This window comes from Antedon mediterranea, chromosome 4, assembly GCF_964355755.1.
Source record: "Antedon mediterranea chromosome 4, ecAntMedi1.1, whole genome shotgun sequence".
Lineage (NCBI taxonomy): Eukaryota > Metazoa > Echinodermata > Crinoidea > Comatulida > Antedonidae > Antedon > Antedon mediterranea.
Genome location: NC_092673.1, coordinates 2,446,015 through 2,464,117, shown reverse-complemented (window position 1 = coordinate 2,464,117; position 18,103 = coordinate 2,446,015). Strand labels below are relative to the sequence as shown.

The 18,103-nt window shown below is 30.5% G+C and overlaps 1 protein-coding gene across 4 annotated transcripts in view; it reads left to right on the top strand.

Moving 5' to 3' along the window:
* The window catches only part of LOC140046206 (zinc metalloproteinase-disintegrin-like MTP8), a 43,305-nt gene that overhangs the window by 18,681 nt on the left and 6,521 nt on the right, over positions 1-18,103 (top strand). The window contains exons 5-20 of one of the 4 annotated variants that reach the window (XM_072090771.1): positions 249-325; positions 821-933; positions 1,233-1,369; positions 2,087-2,155; positions 2,754-2,917; positions 3,303-3,387; positions 4,979-5,112; positions 6,472-6,643; positions 7,074-7,244; positions 7,541-7,658; positions 8,187-8,301; positions 12,250-12,448; positions 13,116-13,193; positions 13,615-13,729; positions 16,267-16,347; positions 17,716-17,851. In XM_072090771.1, the coding sequence (XP_071946872.1) occupies positions 249-325; positions 821-933; positions 1,233-1,369; positions 2,087-2,155; positions 2,754-2,917; positions 3,303-3,387; positions 4,979-5,112; positions 6,472-6,643; positions 7,074-7,244; positions 7,541-7,658; positions 8,187-8,301; positions 12,250-12,448; positions 13,116-13,193; positions 13,615-13,729; positions 16,267-16,347; positions 17,716-17,851 (1,964 nt within the window). Of the gene's footprint in view, positions 1-248; positions 326-820; positions 934-1,232; positions 1,370-2,086; positions 2,156-2,753; positions 2,918-3,302; positions 3,388-4,427; positions 4,571-4,978; positions 5,113-6,471; positions 6,644-7,073; positions 7,245-7,540; positions 7,659-8,186; positions 8,302-8,670; positions 8,774-12,249; positions 12,449-13,115; positions 13,194-13,614; positions 13,730-16,266; positions 16,348-17,715; positions 17,852-18,103 lie in introns of all 4 variants that reach the window. The other 3 variants (XM_072090772.1, XM_072090770.1, XM_072090773.1) reach the window with 3 other exon arrangements.

Here is an 18,103-nt window from a genome sequence, read left to right as displayed (position 1 = left end):
AACAATTGGTCAGCACAAACTTTCACCCTCCAAGTCCCCGTTTTCTTTGTGCTCCCTATTTTAAAGAAAGGCTCGATTTTCGGTGTTAGCATCCTTCTACTTATTGTATTATTTAAATTTGAAAATGACAATTTTTCCCATTGATTCATTTTGATTAATTCCATTTGAAAATGTATTTTTATAATGGCATCTTAATTTTTTATATTTTTATTTATTTTTTAACTTATTTATATATATATATTTTTCAGCATCACTGTTATTATCATGGTACTGTACGAGACAGCAATTCATCAACTGTTGCTATAGATACATGTTCAGGAATAAGGTATGCTAATAACATTTGCTAATGTTATTCTATGCTGTAATGTTAATGTATTTGTTACATTAGCATTCAGACAGCATTTACTTTTTGAGGTACGAGTGGTTTTTTTTGTATTTCACTATCATGTTAATATTTATATTTTAAGTAACTGTCGTAATATTGGAATAAATAACCAAAAATAATCTGTATGTAATAAGTAATAATCATTTTACAATTTTGAGGCCCAGCTAGGCCCTTGTGTTTCTTGGCCCTTGTGTTTCTTGCCCCCAGTTTTAAAGTACACTACAGGACAGAATTATTGCAAAAATCCCAACGCATTCAACACGTTGTCATTGCGTTGTGTTTGCGTTGCGTTGAACGGCTTACAACATATAATTTTTTTAATTCATGACATAGTACAGTTAAACCTATAGCAGTCTTGTCCTCAGGTAACATGAGTCTTGGTAAAAGCTATCAAATCCTCAAATACTTCTAATATCAAGTTTTTTTTTCCCATAGTGGTATATTTGTTGTTGATTTTGAGACATTTTATATTGAGCCGTTCAAGGATTCGACAACTGATCATCTAATTTACAAACCAGAAGATGTTCAATTAAAGAAGAAATTTATTGGTAAATAATGTTATGAATATTTGAATATTAATGGAGATAGCTGATTAGGCATTTGCATGTGGGGTAATAACCTGTCTTTTCTGGCTGTTGTTTTTTTCTCTTTGCATTTTTTTGCCATCATTTTATTTGACTTTATCCTCTTTCTCAATCAACTATTCTTTGTCATCGTAAAATTAGAGGAAATTGGTTAAGTTGTGTACTTTTTAAATCGTGTGAAATTAATTTTTAAATTAATGAAGCATGTCATTAAATTATAAATTTAAAAAATAGATAAAGATCATTGTTTGTGTTTTTTTCAGATGATACTGAGATATTTAAACGTCCAGAACATGAAGAACATCTAGAAATACTACAAACGCTACCTCGTCGCCAGAAAAGAGATGCATTTACTGAGACAAAGTTTATTGAACTTGCAATAGTTGCTGATAATGCAGAGGTACTATAAATTTTTGAATTCAGAAGACACTATCAGTATCAAACTAGTTTGATGAAAAAAGTGTGATGTGCCCAAATATGGTAGTAATATGACATCATCATGTCCATATGGGCACATCACATTTTTTTGGTCACATAAAGTTTGATAGTGTAGACAGAGCTTTAATAGAGGTTGGACAGTTAGCAAGTCTGTCTTATTAGTCGTTTCTATTTGTTTGATGCTAATGACATGAAGTGCATAAACTACCTTTTGTCTTCTATGCTTAGCATATATCAATCATACGGTGATATTCTGTAGTGAGAATGCTTACAAAATCAAATCCTGAAGTACTCATCTTTTCTTAATGAACTTAATAATTATGTGGTTTGATGATAGTATCGTATTGTCTACCTACAGATGTTAAATATTGTTCAACAACATGCAAATATGCATCAGTGTATTAAACAAGTCCTACTTGAGTCGTTCTGTTTATTCTAAGCTTATATATAAGTGGCAAACAATGAATATAATTTACAAACGGGATAAGCTTTCATTAATACTACATGAAGAAAAACAGAATTATTATTAGAAAGTGCTTCTTCTTTTGTTTCTTAATTTGAAAGAGAAACCCAACATGAGTATGACACAAAGAGAAAACTTATTTAGAAAGTATATGAAATTCCTTATAAGGTAAAATTGATTGAATCTAACTGTAAATGTCTGTTTTTTATCCTGTAGTTCACTTCCCTGGGAAGTGTTCAGAGCACAGAGGAACGGTGTAAGAAAGTTGCCAACATAATGGATGTTGTAAGTTGCCTAACCTGATGGTTTAATAGTTTTACATTTTCTTGGCCTCTAAAGACCAACGCTTATGAGTGACCTTAGGATGACTTGCTTTATACTTTTTTTAAAATAATATAATAATTTTTAATTAATTAATTAGAATTACTAATTGTTATTTAACCATCCCGACTTATTTTTAATATCTTCTATTCCCACATATTGCGAATAGATATTATAAGATATTTTTTTAAACGTGAAGTAAACAATTATGATTCAATATTTCAAACTTTATTTTCCGTAATTGGTCAGATGTTTTGCCCTACTCTGACATAATTTGTACTTTATACTAAGTACATTGACAATACTTGCGAAAAAAATATGCAGTTAATATATTATATAGGCACCAAGAGATTAGAGTATGCATGAGATAAATAATTTCAGCCTACAGTACTGTGCACTCCCCTTTTTAAATGTAATGTAGTTTTTAATACCAGAGTATATGTCTCCAGGGTAGTTATTGAAATTACACATGTTAATATTAGCTTGTTCATTTGACTTTTATATGCATATTTTTGTATTACTTTTCCTGAACATCCTGTGTTATTTCAAATTGATTTTACAGACGTATAAGCCATTGAATATACGAGTTGCTCTCACCAGCGTCACAGTGTGGAACGAAGGAGATCAGATAATCTTTGACGAAGATGCAGCTAAAACGATGGGAGCATTTCAGGCGTGGAGAAAAGATAACTTAAAACATCCGAATGATAACGCTCAATTTATGACGTATGTGATCAATGTATTTGTTCTTGTACAAGTCTTCATTTGTTTCTTTGAAATTGATAATTTTTCATTCTACCATACTCCACTCCCTAACCACCAAATGATATAATAACAATTATACATTGAACTCAATACCAGGCATCCTAGGGCTGAGTTGTCTGGTTTTTCCACAAATTCTGGTATGCCATTTTTTTTGTGGTAAAAAGAAAAAAAAATCTGGTTTTGGGAGCGTTTGTAATTTTTCAAGATTTGACTGTACAGTAATTCTATATTATTCTTTATGAAAAATCAGAATATTTTTTTTCTACAAAATATTAAACCCAATAGTCAAGGTGTGTTTTAGGATTTAAACACTTGATAATATTATATATTATTTTTGTCTTTATAGTGGCCGAACATTTGAGGGTAGTACTGTTGGTATGGCGTCCCTTGGTTCAATGTGTTCTATAGCAAAGTCAGCTGGAGTCAATGAGGTATGTTTTAGGGTGTATATCATTAACATCACTTCTTTCATCATCATCATTTTCCTCTTTCATCCTCATTATTATCCTCGTCATTACTTTATTCATCACCATTCCTCTTTCATCATCATCATCATCATTTTCCTCTTTCATCATCATTTTCCTCTTTCATCATCATTTTCCTCATCATTTATTCATCACCATTCCTCTTTAATCATCACAGTTTTCCTCTTTCATCATCATTATCCTCGTCATTACTTTATTCATCATCATCATCATCATCATTTTCCTCTTTCATCATCATTATCCTCGTCATTACTTTATTCATCACCATTCCTCTTTCATCATCATCATTTTCCTCTTTCATCATCATTATCCTCGTCATTACTTTATTCATCACCATTCCTCTTTCATCATCATCACCATTCCTCTTTCATCATCATCATCATCATCATTTTCCTCTTTCATCATCATCATCATCATCATTTTCCTCTTTCATCATCATCATCATCATTTTCCTTTTTTTATCATCATTTTCCTCTTTCGTCATCATCATCATTTTCCTCTTTTATCATCATTATCATCATTATTATTTTCATCATCAAAATTGTATGTGTTCATGTTTACAGTACTATCATTTTAATCATCATCATCTTTCTCTTGTCATCATCCCATTATTTATTATTTTCATCATCAGCATTACGATTGGTGTCTTGAGTGTGTTCATATTTACAGTAAAACATCATTTAAATCACCATTGCCATCTTCCTCTTTCATTATCATCATTGACATCATCATCATCATTGACATCATCATCATTGACATCATCATCATCGCCATCTTCCTCTTTCATCATCATCATTGACATCATCATTGACATCATCATCATCATTAACATCATCAATGACATCATCATATCTTCTTTATTCTGTCACAAGCATTGACTACATAATTGCCTATTTTAATGTATTCTGTAACGTAACTGTTGTATAACAATTACATATCAAAATGTTACCATACTCTGCGGTCTTTTGCACCATAACGACCACTAGGACCACTCTGAGGAGGCAGCAGGCGTAGCTTCCACTATGTGCCACGAGATGGGTCATAATCTGGGCTTTTATCACGATGAAGCAACATGTGAATGTGCAGAGGAAGCTGAAAATATTGATTGTATCATGGGACCAGTGGCATCGTAAGGCTTTTAGATTACTGAAATAAACAATTGTAATGGATCGTAATTTCCTACCAGAATTGTTCTATGACTATGTCTACTTGGTTGGCTAAAGCTCTGTCTACACTATCAAACTTTATATGAAAATGTGATGTGCCCATATATTAACATAATGATGTCATATCACTACCATATTTGGGTATATCACTTCCATACATGGGCACGTGACAATATTGCCCAAACAAATTGAAATGGAAATAAATTACACTTTGTGTTTAAAAGCAATTTTTATATTTAAAGATTGCAAGTCTGAAATGATTCAGATTCTAGCGGAAGGAAGTGCAATTCATCACAATTGTTTATTAGATATTAAAATAATAATACTTACTACTAAACTTAACGCATAACATTACTGTATGTATTTCACAGGACCACGCCACCGACCCAGCAGGCGTAGCATCAACCATGTCTCATGAAATGGGGCACAACCTAGGGTTCTACCATGATGCTTCTGGGTGCCAGTGTGACGCACCCACGGGGTGTGTCATGGGACCCTCGGCGGGGTAAGGGCTGACTAACATCTGCCTGTTAAAACTTCCCTGTTTGGTGTTCCGCTTCTTTCCGTTGTTTTTCTTTAGTATTAATACAATAGCGTGTTTTTGTTTATGTTGTGTTTTATCTTATACTCCAGCCCTTTTGTTTTCAAGATATACATATAGGAGTGGCAAATATTTAAAGCTATGTATTAGAATGAAAATCATATTTAAAAACCAACATACATACCTCTATTAAAGGGACACCTTTGGGGCTAAACGGTTCATAGGCAGTAATGTTAAAATTCTCCTTGTTTGTTTGACAAAGATTATTATTTGACCATAATCTGACAAAATAGGGAATCATATATTTATTTCCCAATGGAAATTATATTAAAAATTATGTATGCATGAGATCCAGTTTAAAAAGGTCATGTTTTAATTTTTAACCTCTCTTTATTAACAGTATTAATACTATTAATATAATTAGTTTCTCCTGTCCCTGTCACATTCACTGTAAATCCTGTACTATATTTAGTTTTGTGTTTTGTTTTCTATTCTATTACTAGTGCATTTTAAGTCTACTTATTGTATAACACTATTGTATCTCATTAAATTAGTTAATTATTTATTACTCTAATAACATTTTCCTAAATCCCTTCTTTAACATTTCTTCTAAAATAATAACAGTTATCATTTTTTTAATTTGATTTTAACTCACTACAGCCTACCCGTCTATCCAATTGGGTCCCTTGTTTTTATTGGTTTGTTTAACCTTTGACCCGATCCACATAACTTATGGAATTCTACCTAAAATTAAAGGGTTATCTTGAGTGTGTACAAGGTTGCACCATGTGTATTACAAGTTAAGAGGAATGTGACCGTTAATTTGTTTTTATCATGTTTTAGGCAAAACCTGCTTTGCTACAGGCTATATAATACATTTTACTGCTATTTTAATTGTTAATTTTATTGTAGAAATGTTCAGTTAAATGTTTATATGTTTTTACATTTTCTATTTTCATGTAATTAAATGTCTTCTTTACAGTTTTATTAGTCACATAAAAAACTTTATTTTTAACAAGTATCACAAATATAAAATAATAACTGAATTATAATATGTGGGTTGTGCTCATGCTTATGAACCACTAGCATTGGGAAAACTGATGCTTTTAAAATGAATATACAAAATTCATACTGGTGACGTTAAGTTATCCCATCATGCATTTCACCAACATATTGCATGTAAATGGCACAATTCGAAGGCATTTTGGAAGTGAGTGCACTGCCACACATTAAAAAGAAGGCCCAAAAATGAAATTGAAAGGTTTTTTACACTGATAGATTGAGTGGTTTACTTGTAACAAAAACGTGTGATCTAATTTACAGATCAGTGCCTCCTACTGTTTGGTCAGAGTGTACTAAGGAATACCTCAAGACTTCCCTAGGGAAGGGCCTAGCCTCTTGCCTCTTCAACTATCCTAAGGAAATCTTTGATGGACCAATCTGTGGAAATGGCTATGTGGAGAAGGGAGAGGAGTGTGATTGTGGTTCCGTTGAGGTATGATAGAATTATTTGTTAAGTTAATATTTGTTTTCTCTTTTTCCTCTACCATCCATAAACCTCTCACTTTATTTTCTTCCTCATGTCAGGCAACTCCATCCTTGGCTTCCTCTTTCCATGGTGAATGTCTCTGCACATATCTCAGCATTTTCTGGAACATCCAACCCTTCTTTTATCAATCAGTCAAACACATATACATTCCTATATTTTAAGAGATAAGCAAAAACATTAAAAGTATTTAGTATACAAATTAAATTCCCTTGATAGTGCACTATTTTTCCATTCTTTTAAAAGCTCCTTTAAAGCTATGTCTACACTATTAAATTTTAAGTGAAAATAAAATGTGATGTGCCCATACATTGACATGATGATGTCATATAATTACCATATTTAGGCATATTGGCTTAAAGAAATATTTTTCATTTAGTACTGTAACAACCCTTGCTGCGTACCAGAGATCTGTATGCTTCATGAAAACGCTACATGCGCTATTGGAGAATGCTGCGACAACTGTCAGATTAAACCACCTGCAGAACTCTGTCGACCACAGGTCAACGAGTGTGACCTGCCGGAATATTGTACGGGTAAATCGGAAGATGTAAGTAATTGTTTTTGTAGCATCTTTTACTCTTGCCTCGTCCTTCGAATGGGATGTTAAGTCATGCTGTTCGTATATAGACAAATGTGCACAAAAATGTTTGATGCTTAAGGGTCCTAGTATGTACTAGTTATGTCATTTTAATTCATTGTTTGCAAGCTGGGACTTTGAGAAATGCTCAATGACACAATAACAAACAATCGTCAGAAATTGAAAGCTTCCTATTATATGTATGCGAGGTCTCCCAGCTTCACTTGAATATGTGCCATACTTAGTAAATGTTTTGTGTGTTGCAGTGTCCATCGAATGTCTACATACAGAATGGTGATAGCTGCATGAACCAGAAGGATGCTACATGTTATGATGGCCAATGTATCACATATAACAACATGTGTAAGACCTTATGGGGAGACGGTGAGTCACATTTAACCCACATTTATATAAATATATATAAACACATTAGGCATAGAACATTAATTCTAAACTGCCCAGCAATATACTGAAAATTTTAATAATTTATTTGAAACGATAAGATGAGGAAATCTTTGAGAATGAAAAAAAGTCACCTCAACAGAGATTCGAACCCGGCACCTTCTGCTTGATAAACACGGCAGATAGGAGTGTGCTTCTCAAAGTTCAAAGTTCGATTTGTTAGCAATCTAGATTTTTTTGGTTATTCTTGTTTAATAGGATATTGTGTTAACTATATTTTTCTTTATCAAAGAAAACCATTTTTCAATTATTTCCTTTTTTTTTTAGCCTAAAAAACTTTTTTGTAGGCTCAATTTTGGTTTATTATTATTCGTATGTTATAATACAATTTTTATCATTGTAAGCTTATGTTATAATACAATTATTATCATTGTAAGCTGTGTATGACGTCTTTTTTAATACTATTTATTGACTACTGTTTATTTAAACAAATGCCTGCCTACCTTACAGTATCAAAACAAGCATATTACAAATGCTATGATTTCAATACAAATGGATTATTTCGAGGAAATTGTGGTGCAGTGAAAAACGGCGACGACGAAACATACATTAAATGTGCTAAAAAGTAAGTCTAGGATAGGGAAGAAACAGTTGATATACAGTCAACTCTGTGAAAACTGGAATTATTTGGACTTCCCATAATGCATTGTTTCCTAGTAACATGGTTTAGGTTCTGTATGCACTATCAAACTAGGTTGACAACAAAATTGTGATGTGCCCATTTATGGTGGCGTGATATCCCCAAATATGGTAGACATCATCATGTCCATATATCACATTTTTTTGTCGCATTAAGTTTGATAGTGTAGACAGAGCTTCAGAATTCATTCGATTAAAATTCATCAAAGGTTTCCGGTTTTGATGGAGTTGACTGTATAAATATATGTGAATATTAAAAATGTTGATTTTTTACCATTATTTATATATTGTGCAGAATCGACAGCTGGTATATATCAATGCTTTGAAAATAATAAAGATGGAATTGATAATGCCAATTGTGGAATAAAAGGGGATGTAATTGTGAGATGTGCCCAAAAGTAAGTTGTGAAGAATTCTCGGCTTTTGTAGATGAATAGCGCCACCACCGATTCTAATCATCCTGTATACAACGCTTTTATGTGTCGGCTTTTGTTGCTTTCTCTCCCTAACAATCCACTATTAGACGATTCGCTTCAAAGAAATATATTGAATACAACAGTATTAGTTTTCTAATTTTTGTGGATAATATTAATATTATAATATTGTCTCAAATAAAGCACATATTACAATAACACTGAATGTTTTAATAGGTTGTATTTTTGTCAGATTTATTAATCAACTTTAATAATATATTCACTAATTTTAAAAATATGTCCAGTCGACAACCTTCCACTTATCTAAGTATAGAAATCCAAACATTAATCTATGACTCTTGTTTCCTTTTACGCTCCTAGCCAATCTTAACTGTGCTTTGTATTGAGACTGCTAGACCAATAAATAATCAATTCTCAACACAAATCTACTCCTAGAAAATGTTGCAATGTAATATTAATTGCATATGCAGGGCCCTAGCCAGCATGAGGCTGTAATTTTCAATTTTTACTACCAACCCCAATTCCCCTGCAATAACTTTGTGTCATCTGTTTATAATCTCTCGCTACGGATTATTTTGTGAGCCCTTGTTTATACACACGTGTACAGGAATATTCCATCTAATAAAAAACCCATATTTGTCGTTGGTATGTCTCCAACTCTTCCTATATCAACGTTATGAGTCATTAGTTCAGGTAAATGTCATGTACTGAGATTATTCATGGTTTAATTGCTAATTCAGAATCTTGATTAGTGGTAAACATTTTAAACATGTTTAAAATGAAGTCTTTCATTTCATTGGTAGGTTTTTTAAAGCGGTTTTAATATTAAGTCATTACTTTTAAATTAATGAAAAGGAAAAAAATTCAGCGTTTGTGTTGTTGATAGAGTAGCTATAGATTTGACACTTGGAATAAATTTGTATTCCAAATTTTAATTTATATATGTATTTGTGGACTACTTGGAAATTCATTCATGCATGACATAATCTCAATAAAACATCTATAGGGTATTATATATGGAAAGAAACACTTGATTTCATCAAATTGTTCTCAACATCGTCAAATTTCTCCTTAACATCAATTGATCATGGACCTTAACATCTAACCCTCCCTCTAAGGCAGACTATATAACCCTATTTCCATGTAGTATTTCAGCTATTTGTTAATTCTTGTTCTGTTTAAAACAAAAATAGTCATGCAATATACTCATTGTTATACTGTGTGTCATAGTCATTTAAAAATCAAATGAATGAAGTTAATTTAAAGCTCCATGATGTCACTATACCAAAGGTTAGTGAACCGATAGAGCATAACTAAAGTTTGCTTATGTTAATATACAAACCAATCTATGTATGTAATACCAATCTATGTAATACCAATCTATGTAATACCAATCTATGTAATACCAATCTATGTAAATACCAATCTATGTAAATACCAATACTAAATAATGTAATACCAATCTATGTAATACCAATCTATGTAAATACCAATACTAAATAAACCAATACTAAATAATGTAATACCAATCTATGTAATACCAATCTATGTAATACCAATCTATGTAATACCAATCTATGTAATACCAATCTATGTAATACCAATCTATGTAATACCAATCTATGTAATACCAATACTAAATAAACCAATACTAAATAATGTAATACCAATCTATGTAATACCAATCTATGTAATACCAATCTATGTAATACCAATCTATGTAATACCAATCTATGTAATACCAATCTATGTAAATACCAATACTAAATAATGTAATACCAATCTATGTAATACCAATCTATGTAATACCAATACTAAATAAACCAATACTAAATAATGTAATACCAATCTATGTAATACCAATCTATGTAATACCAATCTATGTAATACCAATCTATGTAATACCAATCTATGTAAATACCAATACTAAATAATGTAATACCAATCTATGTAATACCAATCTATGTAATACCAATCTATGTAAATACCAATACTAAATAATGTAATACCAATCTATGTGATACCAATCTATGTAATACCATACCATATCTATGGTAATACACAACTACAGTATATCACAGAATATAGTACTAGGGGCTCTGTATGAAAATATAGGATTATACTACTAAATACATTACAGTACAAATAACAATAAATTACACAGATACAGGTACTATCAGAACATTGACTGGTTTGTGAGCGTGTGATTTTAAATGCTCTACTCGTTTTGATATTCTTTGGTTTCCTTCCCGAAATTTAAAATTCCTTTTTAAATAAAACCATGCATTAAGCATATGTGTGCATATTGTTTTTTTGTTAAATAATGCATATTATATAACACCTATATAAATTCCTGTCATTTGATTGGACGAATGTGGGTCACATGGCGTGCAATAGTACGCACTATTCAACGATCGTTAAATAGTACTTTTTGAAACATTTTTGTTTGTTATTTAGATGTTATATAAAACAAATAATGAATGTTTTGTATTCGTGTAATGGTACAAATAATGGCACGAGGTGAATGATGAAAGGTTATATCAACGAGGCAAAGCCGAGTTGATATAACCTTTCATCATTCACCTCGTGCCATTATTTGTACCATTGCACTCATAAACATTCATTATTTGTATATTATACACCGAGTGCATATAGCACTGTATTAGACCATTGAATGCTTTAGATTATGTAGCAATAGATGCATGTTATATAAAATTGTTGCATGCAAAAAAAGACTTAAATTAAAATAGTTGCCATATTTATTTTCGCGAAACAGAAAAATTATTCAAAATCAGTACATTTATAGATGCAAAAATCATATCACATCAATTCTTGTTCAAGTGTGTTTACCATTAACATATGTTTGAATTCATTTTAATGACTGGTGGTTATTAATTTATGTATATATGAATATTCATAAAATTAATGACTGAAATTACATTTACAACTAATACGATCTTTCATCGCCATCTTTGATTTGTTTGATGTGATTTTATTTGTTACATAAATAGTGTAGAAAGTAGTTAATTGATGACTTCTGCATGCTACTGGTGTGCATGAAAATTATTATATAGTGCGTAAATTTATGAATATTTTGTAGAACCCCTTTTGGACAATCCTATGAAGGGGACATGTTTCTGTAAAACGAGTGACGAGTATGATTTAAAACTACAGTAAACCACTATTCAGGTGACGCACATTAAGAGGTGACTTTTTTAGGTCCGGAAGCTGTGTCTTAATAGGAGTTCTACTCGGTTTTAATATGTGATACAATTATATTAATATTTCATCTTATCAAACATTTCATTCATAAAAAAAATATTTAAAAACTTACATTTGCAGAAAGTTATTTCAGTCATTACTAAAAATTTAAAAAAAATTATTTTCACTGAACAAAATAAAGTTCAAAATACAAAAGGTAATTTTCTTGCTTTGTACAGAGATATCATGTGTGGAAAGCTATTCTGTGAGGGCGGTCCTACCTACCCAATCATCGGCTCATTGGTGCGATCACAGGTTCTGAATACGTACGATGAAAACTTCAACCAACACGAATGTAAAGTAGCATCAGTTGATTTTGGCGAAGATGTTCCTGACCCCGGGCTCGTTGTCGATGGAGCACCGTGCGGTCCTAATTCAGTGAGTACAATGCAGGTTATATTATTATTATGAAACAAATTTAGGAACTTGAGTCAAATTTATCAAACATGCTTAGCGAAAAAAGGTCTGCTTGCAAATGTCTTAATGAAGTCAAGGCTATCTAACAACAGGATACTGAGCTTCGCTGATCAAAGGGTTTATCTCTGGCTGCGACAGTACAGTACTGTTGGTATTTGTCGCTGCTAGACATAAGATCAAAGGACTGTTACGTGTTCCTATCTTGGTAAGGCGAGCTCAGTGTCTTGATGAAGCCTATTCTATAAGAAAAATGAACTGGTTGGGAAAGTTAAGTCTTCTGATTCTTTCAATTAGTTATATTACTTACTTGTTCCGGGACATACCCAAACTTATATGACTAGATTCCTCCATAACTTCCTATCTGCCATTGTGACAGCCAGTTCTTCTCTCTGCATACCAGTATCTGTCTCCTTGTTTTGCAAGTCTATGTTTTGTCTGCCACAGCAGAACATCTGCAATGACCTCTTCTGTATTGCGAAGACAGTATTCTTCTTATTGTTTCTGTTATTTTTGGTATGGCCAAACAGCTTTGTTACTTATTATTATTTATGTTACTCTGTATAAATTGACAGAAAATCAACGTATTTCAACCAATTTCTTAATTTGTATATGTGTATTTTATCTACAGATTTGCAGTAATTTCCAGTGCAAGAACCTAACTGACCTTGGAATCAAACCGTGCAATAAAAATTGCTATGGACGTGGGGTAAATACATATCATATAAATAAATATATTCAAATTAACACATCAATTTGATAATTTAAACATTCACAGTTAATTAGGTTTAAAGATGTATTGTTGAATATGCCATTTTAATGTCATGTAATAGCTATTCACTTTGACCAAAAATTGGATCGGATTCTAAAAAAACTGTAATTTAAAGCAAAAAATAGTCAAATTGGCTGCCAACTTGTGGGTTTTTGGTTGAATTTATCCGTTTATTTTGTCATTTTATAAGTTTCTTCTGTGATAAAACTACAAAATGATCTATTAATCTTCATTCATCTTCAAATACATCTTTAATTAATGAACTTTATTAAAATTTGAACATACAATTTCAAGTAAATCTATATTGTGTGTATAGCTACTATACTTAGTAAACATTCCATATATGATCCACCTGTAGGTGTGTAACAGTAATAACAACTGCCATTGTGATAGTGAGTGGGGACCTCCTAATTGTAGAGATCCCGGCTATGGTGGGAGTATCGATAGTGGCCCAGCAAGACTTCCGGAACCAAGTAAGTTGACCATTATTGACAATTTTTTATATTTGTATTGTTCACAACATATCATCCAGTTACAGTATTATGTATATATCAAAGAACTGCATAGGCAGGGTAGAAGAAAAAATCAAAATCAAACAAAAAAAACTACTTCAATATAAATTTATTAACAGGACGTGTTTCAGGCATAGCCCATCATCAGGTGAAGAGAATTGTAACAAAGGATAAGATATACAAGTCACAAAATGACATAATAAAACAAATTAGCCAATCAAAGATGTTAACAAACAGAAGGCATAGTTATAAAAGCACCCAAAAGTTATGTAACCTTTCTTAAAAAAGTATCCTCACAAAAAGAGTACCATGGCTGATGAGTATAAACTAATAGATTTATATAATCAAATTTAATCTAAACCCACATAATGTTCAATTTTACCTCACCAATTATTAGGCACATTTTTTAGTTTAAACCTCAGAATATTCATTCTTTAAAATTAAGTGTTTAAACCAAATATAACATGTGTTTACACTGATCAATACTTAGAACCACTGGTGCACTAAACATATTCTTTTAAGCAAACCTAAACATATGTTTACACTGATACATTGCTGAAAAGATTAGCTTACAAGCGTACGCAAGATTGCTTGACTATAATTAGAAGTGGGTGTATGACATTTGAACAAATAATAAATTAAAATAAGAAACAATTTATAAATTAACGAAAGGTCTAAACATTCAATCATTTCAGTCGTATAGCAAATATTGACAAACTTTGACAAAAAAAAACACAATTTGATTTATGGAAATACACAGATTTTGTAGTATGTTGTTATTCATGTCTCCCAATTTAAAAAGAAATTCAATCTTTAAATGTTTATTCATTTTAACACTATATAAAAATACTTTATTTCTATACATTTTATTATACAAAAAGTAACTTGAGAATGATTATTATTTTATATTTATATATTAAATTTCAGTTTTATTTCATTTTATTACTATCTGTCTTGTGTGAATGTGCATTATAAAGTACTGCATCAGTAAACTGAATGTTTTATTAATATTTGAATGTTATTGTTATATATTTATATTAGTTTTCTTATAATTATATGAATTCAGTTTAGGGGTTTTATCCAGTTTACACTTTTTTTCAGTACAAAAAATGCAAAATATAACATTATAATTTTATATTCTTTACTCATGTCTCTGTACTTGGTATATTATTTATTATAGTGATTTATATATTTCTCAGAGACCAAAGCGCTGTACAAAAATAGAAGTCCTTATTTACAATAAATTACGTTTAAAAAATTACGCACAAAAAACTACAAATGACATTGAAAATTACAATAAAAAAGAAAGCAAAAATATGATGTTGTTTACTTATAAATAAGAAATTGAATAGATGTTAATTTTATTATAGCTTTAACATCTGTTAAATTTGGAACGTTTACAAAAGCTATCACAACTCACAAATGGTCTGTGATCATGCTCAGTCGGTTGACATGCTCTACTGCTTCATGTCTTTGGATATGCCATTTGTAATAATATTATTAAAGCATTTTCATATTCCATTTCAAGTGCATTACTGTATATAACCTCATCTGTATGTGCATTTTTTGTTGTTTTTTTTGTGTATTGCATTTTTTTATACTTAGTACTGTAATTCACACAACTGTAATGATACTACACTTTAATTATAAATTTTAATATTAATAATAATTGTTTGTAGAATATTTGTGAAAAAATAATATTAGAAATAAGAATTCTAAATATAGATTTAACCATATACATAAATAATACATTATGGATACTAATAATGCAAAGCCTTCTAGTCTGTGGTTGTACAGCATATATAAATAATATATATAAATTCCTTTAAATTAAACCATTGGTATTTAAGATAGACTGGAATAAAATTGTTGGAAATATATCCGCTTTTATGATAATCACCTTTTTACAGTCGCCCCTGCATCTAAGAAAACTTAGAAGGCAATCAGTATGGACAGTAGTGTGGACAATACCAGTACAGCTATATTCTTGATAATAATCCCGCTTTTTAATTCTTTACAATTTTAATTATGTGTAATATAATTTAAATAAAGTTGTATACAATTCAAAGAAAGCAATTCATAGTTAGATTGAAAGTTTAATAATAATTTGTTTTTAGAATTTTTCTGTGCCTGTCAAAAAAGTATTGAATTAAATATAAAAAATTGAATCATAGTGAATTATAGTAATAATACATAAGTATACTTTACTTATTGCCTTATTTGGAATGTTTTACTGTAATCTTATTACTTTTGTTTAATTTTAATTTTATTGTTTTCTTTTGCATCTTCTTTTCTTCATTCTATCTATCACAAACAAGACGTACTATTAAAGTCATTGCCGACAAGCTCAATGGTCCAGATATAGTATATAGAAATTTCCTATTAGTTATATAGAAATATTTTAACTAATATATTTTTACCCGTATAATTTTACCTGTATAAATACTAATATTAGATTTGTGTCTAACTGTAGTTTATACTTTATCTTTTTTTTCTAGTCACTTCCATTCCTTTTGTTACAAATGAAGTAGAAACAACAGGTATTTTTTTAAATGTCACTAATGAAGTAGACATAAAAGGTACTCAAAAAACGAACCAATCACTCTTTCATATTTTTTTTTGTAATTCTCTGATAACAATCTTTGAATAGGTATAAAAGTAAGCTGACGAAAAAGTGTATATTTTGATTTAATAAAATCACACAAAATATACAAGGCACTGTGTGTATATTTAAATTTTTGCACAATTTGCATGAAAGTTTGTATTAATATCATTATAAAGGTTTTTTTTAATGTATTTTATACTTAACCCTAACTCTATTTTTCTTCAAATATCTATATTTTCTTTTTGTTCTTGATGGCACTATTAGGGTATCACTACCCATTACACCACATGACTCACTGTACACTAAAGATTGTTTGAGCATGCTCACAAGTCAATTGTTGTTGTGATAGCCGGCTGAAACAATCATAGACCTTAAAAATGTTGCTAATATTCATAAATTGAAAATGAAACTTGGTGAATTAGGCTAAACATATTAATTTTTGTAGTAATTTTCAATGTCAAACAAAATATGTTGTGACGCATGAAACCAGTGTTTATTCAATATATCTTGTACAATGGTTTAATAGCAATTGATTTAATTGACCTGAGTAATTAAATTAGTCCTATGATGCAGCTCACTATAATAATATTATTTTTAATAATTCATAATGCATTTATATTATATGTTCTTTTGAATGAGCCATTGTACTCTTCCTGTAAAGCTCTGTCCACACTTATCAAACTTTATGTGACAAAAAAATGTGATGTGCCCATATATGGACATAATGATGTAGTATCACTGCCATATTTGAGCATATCACTGCCATATTTAGTAAGGCACATCAAACTTTTTTGTTAAACTAGTTTGATAGTGTAGACATGAGAGCTTTATACTTTGTGTTCTTCTGAATGAGCCATTGTACTCTTTCTGTGATATTTGATATTTGGAGTCCAGTTTTATTTTTTGTGTGTATCGCAGTAAAGTTATTCATTATATTATTGACTGTAATGTTACCACCTACAGTGTGGTATAGTACATGATTAAATATACACGAACAATTTTCAACCAAGATAATTTATTTATTTTATTTATACAGTCAACTCTCCAAATACTGGACACTTTTGGGCTGTCCAAATTTGTCTGGTTTTCAAGGAACTTTGTGTTTTTAATGGTAAAAATGAATTTGTTACCTTTTGGACATCCAGAAAAGTCTGGTATTGGGAGAGTTACCTGGTTTTCAGAAAGTTTGGTATTGGGAGAGTTAACTGTACTAATATAAGCAATTGTTCATCTTTGAAATCAAAATATTTCATAAAAGAATGTACAACATGTTATTGCTTTTGTTACTATCCATACTCATTATTCATTAACAAACAAGTGTTTGTTTTTTTTCTGATTGCAGTGCCTGGTTCAAGCAGTAGCACAGTCATCATCATTGTCATGTTACTTGTAGTTCTACCCATCATTGGACTCCTAGCAACCGGAGCGTACATAAAACGAGAGGTTATTGCTGCAAAATGGAAAAACTATAGAAATGCGTGAGTCTTGTTTCTTTGTCAATGCAGAAATGAAAAGATTGTTTGTGTCTGTTCCTCAAACTTTTCTGCCTTTTGCGCATATAAAAAGAGAACTAATTATTTAGCTGTTACTACTACTTAAATGTTATAATATTATTATTTATTTTTTAATATATTATTTTCTATTATTGAAAAAATGAAAGAATGAATGAATGTTCTAATTATTTTTACCTTATTTTTTATATTTTTTATTTCTACAATCATTTTAAATTT